Source organism: Morone saxatilis, unplaced genomic scaffold, assembly GCF_004916995.1.
Source record: "Morone saxatilis isolate NCDOM2014 unplaced genomic scaffold, NCSU_SB_2.0 Contig19, whole genome shotgun sequence".
In the NCBI taxonomy this organism is placed as follows: Eukaryota; Metazoa; Chordata; class Actinopteri; family Moronidae; genus Morone; species Morone saxatilis.
The window spans coordinates 20,701,249-20,710,205 of NW_023339751.1; the positions used below are offsets into that span (position 1 = coordinate 20,701,249).

Below are 8,957 nucleotides of genomic sequence, written 5' to 3' on the forward strand. Positions count from 1 at the left end.
AATCATGATATCCTCTTACACAAGTCCCATTAGGGGACCAGGGGGATAAATAAAATTAACTTTCCACCATTCTTATCTACAGTAAAGTCTGCCGCCTTGATTTCCACCTCCTGTTAACCCCAAAATCCCTTTGGTCATGTGGTGTGTGGTAGAAAATGAAGGTCACACTGAACCGACTTTACATCATGGGTTTTAATTGTAGTAAGTTAGTGTGAGTCAATTCTCTTTGTTCTGAAGTGTACAGTCACCTGTCCAGTTAAAGCAACCATTTCCTCTTGTTTCACAGCTGCACAGGCAGTCTGCCCCACCACTTCCGGACTGATGGCGAGAGGAGGGACTCCAGCATCATGGGAAGCTCAGTTGGAGGAACTCCTGGCAGCACTGGACCTGGAAGGAGAAAGGAATGGTGGGAAAGCGCCGGCAACAAACTGTACACCATCGCCACAGACAAAACCATCAGCAAGCTAATGATGGAGTACAAACGCAGGAAACAGCAGCAACAGCAGCCGCAGCAGAGCCACGTCAATCTATTCATGAAGGAGCAGGGCCGGGCGGCGGCAGCTGGAGGCGGTGTTGGAGAGAGGAGGGGCCACGTGGAGCCACAAAGGCCCCCACAGAGGCCCCAGCATCTGGTGGACCAGCAAGGTCCCCCCTTGAGGCACTCAGTAAGTGCGGGACCTGAGGTCCTGAGGCAGGAGAAGAGACCACGGTCAGGATCCACCATCAGCTCCCACAGCATCTCACTGAGGGACTCTGAGGCTCAGATACAGGTATTGTATAGGGTCGTGTGTGTAATTGACACTTCCTAAGTCCCACTCCTTTTTGCTCTGTGCTCCAATAACAGTTGAGCAAGCCTCAGTCAACGTTCTCCTTTCCTTTACTTATTGCTATCTGCTAGGCTCGTCTGTGTTGAAAGACAACCAAATGTTGAGGATGGTTAAAAGATAAATAATAATAATAATAATAATATCGTAACATCTTAAGTTAAAATGTTAGCAAGACGCATTGAACTAGCAAACTAATCTACATCATCGATAGATAGCTAGTTGTGTGTGTGTGTGTGTCAAGACAGTCTGCTTGTGTATTGAGCTTTGTTGTTGAAATAGTTTTTTCTCTGTTTGCAGGCGTGGACCAACATGGTCTTGACTCTCCTCAATCAGGTCCTCCGCCTGTCAGATTCCTCGTTCCTGGCACTCCAGCCGGCGCTCTACCCCTGCCTTAGCCAGCTCTCCTGCCACGTGACCGACGGCCGCGTCCGCCAGGCATTGTGTGATTGGCTGGGTCGCGTCGGCAGACTCTATGACATCATTCTGTGACACTGCAGCGAAGGAATGCAAAAGCTGCGGAGGAGGAGCTCAGTCTGTCTGTCAGCAAAGGACGTAACCAGATGAAAGATGAATTTGATTGGTCTGATGCCACCATGTAACCGTAGATAATGAAGGGTTTGATTGGCTGATGGTGCAATGCAAAGGGTGAGAAATGGCAGGCTGTGACATCATAACGTCCCAATGTTACTGACTGGTGGAACGGGGAGGGAAGAACAGGGAGGACACTGGCGAACATCATGTGACATTAAGTCGGAGGATTTGATTGGCCAATGCAGAATGTGGTGAGAAGAATCCAGGATTGAGTGTGTGAAGGTATTTTCGTGCGTAATGGAAATGATTTGATCATGAATGTGCCATTTCTGCCTCTTGTTCCTCAATTGAAGTAGTTCATTTGCACGCGCACACACACACACACACACACACACACACAGAGTGTCAAAGCTTAAGTTTTAAAAAACGGATTTGCAGAATTGCTCATGTTCTTGTCACATTATTGTCATTTTATCACTATATCATCACGATATGCCTCCACTAAGGCCATAAATAATTACTTTGAATTATTGCTTCATCCTCATGTGGATTCAGACATCATGTGCAATGAATTATGATTATTGTAGTTCACATGCATACTTTTCCCTTTAACGAATCAACGCTTTATAAAAAGGTAACCTGTGGAGTTTGCTAGTAAGTAAAAACAGCTTTATTTACATTCAGAGGATTGCTAAATTTGTTAGTATGCTGCAGTCACTGTTGGCGAGTTCTGTAACATGACATTAGATTTTTCCATTTTATGTTTCTCCTGTTCAACACCTTTATGTTTTATGGTTTCCATACACTAAACACTTTTGCCTTCTGCAGTCAGCAGAATTGTGTATCACTTCACCCTTGTGCATGTATGCATACATGCAAGTGTACCCCAGGGGGTACATGAAAGAAACTGCAGATCAAACCACCAACCTTCTGATAAGTGGACAACCCGCTCTACCTCCTGAGCCACAGCTGCCCAACTAAGTCATTGAGTCAACTGTAACAGTTTGTCAGTTTTTGTACAAATGGAAATAAATCAAAACACTGACAGTTCAACTTTATGAAAAAATATATCCACTTTTATATAGTCCATAGTGTTAACTGATACCTGTTTAAAATCAATTCAAATGAACTTTTTGGAAGAATGACTGGTGTTGATGATCAGAGAGAATCGCTGCTGTAGAGCATGAATATCCAAACAACAGACACTCGCTCATCAAAATATTGCTCCATAGCACTACAAAATGTCAAAAAAATCAATTTTCTTATCTACGTTCATCCCATTATTACTACTGGTTATGATAACAATGGGGACTAATAGCAAGAACTGTGGGTGGCCTACCAAACCCTGCCAGTTCACTTCCTCAACAGATAATATAAGGGGGAAACATCCATATGCATAAACACAACAGCGACAGATCACAGCCACAGAATCCAGCTAAAATGAGGTCACATGATTAAAGTTGAAATTTATTTTATTTTTTCCAGAGTCAGAGAGTGAGGCCACATTACATGCGGTGGAGATGTGTTTCGCATTTGTTCCAATTGTATATGAATGTTTGTTGCCGCCATGCAATCTCTATATGCAGCTTTAAATACTGTGCAGTCTCATTCTCCTTCAACTGAATGTCTTTGTTTATTGTTCACTTTCTGGAGTGAGATCAAGTATTTATTTTAACCAAATACCACATACAGTATGTGTATTTTAATGTTTAATGCCTATGATATACTACATGTTATTTTTGCTTAATGTGTGTACATGTATTTATGTAAATGCTTTATTTAAAATATGTGTCATATTTAGCATTTTCTTTTGTTTTATTTTTAGAGTTGATTTTCATATTTTACCACTTGGTGCACTGTGTGCTTATACTATCTGATACTGTGCCATTTGCTTTTCTTCTTTCTGTTTAAGAGAAGATTTGAGATTTTAACAGTACTCAGTAGTAGTAAGGCACTACTGACACTATCAGGTTAGGGGTTTGATTCCCATAGGAGCGGATACTAAATATACATCTGGGTCTACATATGTAGATTGGTCTGGTCTTGATACAGCTTTACATCAGAGCCACCTTTACCAACTTTTTTTTCTATAATGGCAATGTTCTTCATCGAGACCAATGCATGAAGTTAAGGCTGTTGGAGTTTCAAGATATGGACAGGATCATCAGTTTATATCGATTTTCCATCCTTAGACACTAAATACCCACCTGCTTTTGTAACAAAACTGCTACAGCTGTTTACCACAGTAAAACAGCCAACACATTGTTACATTTGAGAAGGGAATATAGGGATGTAGAGGATCCCTAGCTATATGATTTTAAAAAAAGCAAAATCACAAAAATCAGAAAGTCTATTTTGCCCTTCCTACTTACTGAACTTGAGACAATCAGTCCTACATTCTACCAATGTGTAGTAGTATACCACAAGAGATACACAGTTACAGTATATAACTGGATCTCTGGTTTGCAGAATGAGCTGAATCAGGACAGATTGTGACTGAATGAATGAATGAATGAAAAAAGATAATGTTGATAATGTTAATGATAATGTTGTTGTGAACTGATGCTAACTTCACCAGCCCGGACCATATTGAGGGCAGCCAGGTCTGGGAGGGGCACTTGAAGCTCCTAAGGAGATTTACTCTTGTCCTTTTCATCTGCACTCATTGCTCTCTCTTTGCCGGCTCCTTCTGCTGCTCCATTCACTCTCATTTGTTCCTCTTATTGGCCAGCTGTCCACCACATAAGTGGCACCTAAGAACATTATCCTTCATGTTACAGGGATAATCATTTAAATGTCATTATGCAACACTAGATACTGAAGGAGATGTAGGCAAGTTGAGGCCAAAATGATGACAGTCACCCACAGGTTTTTCTGGAGTTTGAGTTTAGGCTTCACTATTGTCTTGATATGTGAAAACGTGAGGAAATGCTCCAGCTACACCTTTGTGTCTTTTGAGATTCTTCTTAATTAAAGTAACTTAATTGTGATCCCAGTCACTTGTGTTAAGCATCTGGTGGCCATCAGAGAAACTACTTTCATCATTCAGCCATGGTTGTTGATGCATGAGGTTAAACTTTTAGGGTCCAACCCCCCACTAAACCAAAGTGATGCAAGAAGGTATATGTTCCTTTATATCCTAATTTCTCCACTCCTACATGGATGCTTTTCTGTTCCGATTTAGTACTTTGAACATGGAGCACTGCGTTACAAATTTCCGACTACACCTTTGCTATGAAAGACCTTGAGAAACTGTTGCATCTTTGTGTGCAGGTCCAACTCACCTGTAGCCACAGGTCGGACTGTGCTCCAAGTGTGTGACACAATGTCCTCACATGAGTAGCAACTTTACAACCTTACAACTTTAGAAGTCTAGGTGGCAGAAGCACTTGATTTTCTCTGAAAAAAAGCAAAGAACTACCATTGTGAACGCAAAACTCTGGGCCCAGAATCATTTAAAGATCCCCTCGGGACACGTATTAAGACATATACAAGTAATCTTCTTAAAACAATAATGTGTCTGATATGTTTTTTTGCAACAAATGTATAATTTCCACATTAAAATCATCTACTCCTTCTACCCTAATAATTCCAGAATATATGAATATGCACATTTTGTTAGTTTTCCTGCTGTCTCCTACTTCCCTGTAAAGCCCGTTCCCAGTGTGTGCATTCTGGCGGCTTCAAGTTTCCATGTCAGATTTGTATAAGCTGCATACTGGACTGGGATGATGAATTTATAATTTACGTACGATTTACGTCACAAATCATACTCGTAGGCTCCGCCCCTTAAAATCATATTTTAAATGAGCACAGAGAAACCTTTCCACTTTCTAGCAGATGAATGTGAAAAACCATCCTTCCTAGTGTCAAACTCTGCACAGACAGCAGCATGCTGTAGGAACAAGAGGAAACGCAGATTTTTGAGTGGAGGGTGAGACCTTTGCACTTTTGTTCCCACAAAGTAGCAATTTCTGATTGTCCAGTAAATGACACACAGCATGCGCATGTCTCGCTCTCTGTTTTGTCCTGTCTCTGCTGTCCCTCAGCCCCTCCCAGTGTCCCTGACCTGTCCCCATTTTCTGCTGTTTGAGGGCGAGCAGCGAGTGGACAGATGTTGTCGGCCATCAGTGTGATCTGCAGCAGTGAAGGGAAGGATTTAGTTGGTGTTAAGTCTATGACAGCGTTTCCATCTAAAAAAAGACTAATGTGTCAGTGTCATGCAACAATTCTGCACCGACAGTTCATGCTGTTGCTTCGCCTGGTTTTCATTCAGTCATTCATTCATTCTGGTGACTGTCCTGCTTTCAGTCTCACGGATATTGTTTGTGTGTCTATGTGTCTCATGTCAACCTCCAAAGAGGAGAAAAAGCCTTTAGTCTGCACCTCTTTTCTTTTTTTAAGGTTTTACTACTAATGTATATGTGAGGTAGCAGCACTGAGATTAAGAGATTGAATCATGAATGTAGAGGTTGTGGCACGCTGAAGAATCATCACGAGCACAAACGTCATCTCCTCTCTAAGCAGATTTGATGCACTTGGGGATAGTTCATAGTTCTGAAGAGAAGCTCCAAATCCGTCAATTGTCGTCTGTTCCATCAGGAAGATTTTGTGAGAAAGTCTTTGCTAGATTTTAAGCTCTTTTGCTTTCTGATTTGTAACAGTACCTTCCTCCGTCCTTGTGCTGCAAACTGTAATCGCATTTCTACTAATAATTTACAGTAAAATCATCTACAGTTTGGTCTTATTGTGCAGTCAAGGGATTACTGGGACGCTGAACAGATTGACCTAGTATACTCGCTTAGCCCGGAGCGCAGACAGATTGCTAAAAAAGAAGAACTTGCTGAAAAAGTGGAAAAAGTCTATAGCTGAAGTGGAAAACAAAAAAATCACTAAACTAGTTTTTTTTTTAGAACTCAGTAGGTAGATGAGTGACTGTTTGTGTGGCTGACAGTGTGACTCACTGGCTGCCTTGTTGGATAAATCAGTTCCTGAGGGTTTAGTTTGATGAACTGAGGCTGAGCGACTGTCTGAGAGCGTAGGAGTGAAAGCAAACCACCTTTTGACAACATTGCCCTGTTGTCAGACACTGACGGAGAAACTATATACATGACCCAGACATCTGACACAGTTTCTGAAGTGGAAGATCACATGACCGAGGGTGTCATAATTAACATATAGCACCAGAGAAATAAAAGGTCACACCAGTCACCAAGGGAAGTCTCTTTTTATCAAATAGGCATATTTACATATTGTAATCAAGTTGTGTTCTTGAAGAATTCTTAACGGGCATATTTTGGCAGTAAATGCTGATTTAATTCACCCAACTTTAAACCTGACTGTGCCAGGTGGTTTGTTATACAGAACCATCTGGGAAGTTATTTGTAAAAGGGTAGGCACTTTCAAAAACATACTTGGCAGGTTGGTTGGAATTGGATGAACCATCTGTCTATTGCCATCTATCACCGGCGAACTTCAACCATTCAGATCAACGAATCATATATCTTAGTGAAACTCTTACCAAAGCCAGTCAGCGGAGAGAGAAGAAAATATAAAATAGGTACGACTTCAGACGAGGTATTTAATGCAAACGCACTGTCTATGTCCTTTTGGATGATATCAACAACCACCGGTATGTAGGAGAGACTGCGTGTGATTTTCAGGCTGTTTTTGGAACGGCACGACTGTAAAAATGTATGAGGCATCCTACTGTATCCCTGCAGATGAATGTGCAGAAGGTTCCTGATATGAACACAAGCTTTCCGCACATTCATTCAGGTGCCTAGTTTGACTGTTTGCTTCCTCCACTGACCTCAAATGCTCCGCCGCCGGACCGACATCAGCAGGTCAAGCTTATATTGTGACTGTGATGATTTCTAAAAGTGTATTTTTTTCTGCTTTTGATATCAGAGAGAAGCACCTGTAATCTCTCCTTCTTATGTTTCTGACCTGCTCTGGCTTTCCTCTTTCCTCCTGAGCTCAGTCTTACAGTTGTGTAACTGCTGTATGTTTCAAAGCGCTTTTCCCAGAAGGCCTGTCTGCTCTGTGTGTTGTACAATAAAAGCAGTTTCTCTCATGTGTTTCTGTCTATGAGAGCAATCTGTTCTGCCTCCAACAGTGACTTATGACAATTGTTCATACTCAAAAGGTGCTCAGGGTCAGAAATGGATTTTAGAGGAATATCTAGTTGAGAAACTTGGGGGTATTCATATATTAGAACGTATTTAAATCCAGCAAATGCAGTGACTTGTGTGTTCTTTATATACATTTATTTTGAATGTTTCAAATTGCTGACATGCAGGTCCAACCTTCCCAAAAGGTAACAATACTGTACAGCAAATAAATCTCAGTGGGACCTAAAACCAGAGCTATGTCTATGATGAAGTGAGTTCTGCACCAAACAGGAAGGATCAGAAGGCCCTGGGGTGTGCAGTTCCTCACCTCTTATGCCTTCAAAAATGTGGGTGTCTTCACATCCTGATTGGCCAAAAGTGGAATAATCAAGCTGCAGGTACCGTGATGTCTTTGTGGTGTTAAGGATGAGGCTCAAGTGTATTGTTGAACAAAGTGTTAACACATGAGAGCGCTGTTTGCATCCTGTCTTCTACAACCATTTATCATTGACTTCTTTTAACCATGAATTGACAAACAGAACAGAGGTGGCAGATCAGTAAACGCTCAGACAGTGGTGGAATGTAACAAAGTATATTTACTCAAGTACAAATTGAAGGTTCTTGTACCTGTATTTCCATTTTATGTACTTCCACTACATTACATTTGTCTGACAGCTTTAGTTACGTTACAGGTTACAGTTTTTATACCCTTCCTGTCCCGTGAAAACCATGAACTTCATGTTTTTGAAGAGTTCTTGAATGTGATGTTTTAGAAGGTGTGGGAACTCTTTCACAGGGTTGTGTTTTGCTGCTGCTGACCAGCTCTCAGCAGCTGTAAATCCTCCCATCAGGACCAGTGACGCGTCTCCTCTCAGCTGGACACACGGACTGTCTGTTGCCCTCATTTCTCCCACCCTCCTCCCCCCTCCCAGTCATTATTTCAGGCTGATCACTTCAGCTCTGCAGGCAGTGTCCCTCTGAGCTCACAGCAGACTCGTCTTCTTCGTCTCTACATCCACTGCACCTCTTCCGAGTTGCTCTCGGCCTCTGTAGCCCCTGGCTCCGGCTGGGCCTCAGATCCTACACCCATCCACCATGCGGTCTCTGATGGAGAGCAGCTGGATGAAGTTTGGACCAGCCGGCCGGGACTCTCTGGACTGGTCGCCTGGACCCTCAGCTCTGCCCTCCACCGACAGACAGGCACCGGTGAGTGTATCCACATCTAACGGGTGGATTGGGACGGTTGTCATCATGAATCTGTTGACTATTTTTAGTCATTAATCTATTAATCATTTAATTCATAAATAAAAACTAAAAAGAAAGAAGTATTTCCAGAAACACTTTTTATATTTTTTATACATTAAGAACTAAGTAAACTATTAACTTCTTGGGGAAATTTACTAACTAACATTACAAATAATATAGCATAACAAAAACAGTGCTTTACAATAAAAATCAATAGTAAAAGCTATAAAAATATAAACAG

At 41.7% G+C, this 8,957-nt stretch overlaps 1 protein-coding gene across 1 annotated transcript in view; it reads left to right on the top strand.

The window, feature by feature from the left end:
- The window catches only part of arfgef3 (ARFGEF family member 3), a gene marked incomplete in the record, with an annotated part of 37,362 nt that extends 29,938 nt beyond the window's left edge, over positions 1 to 7,424 (top strand). The window contains 2 exon segments of the mRNA XM_035663853.1: positions 287 to 770; positions 1,125 to 7,424. Of these exon segments, the coding sequence (XP_035519746.1) occupies positions 287 to 770; positions 1,125 to 1,316 (676 nt within the window).
- Between the last annotated feature and the right edge of the window lie 1,533 nt (positions 7,425 to 8,957).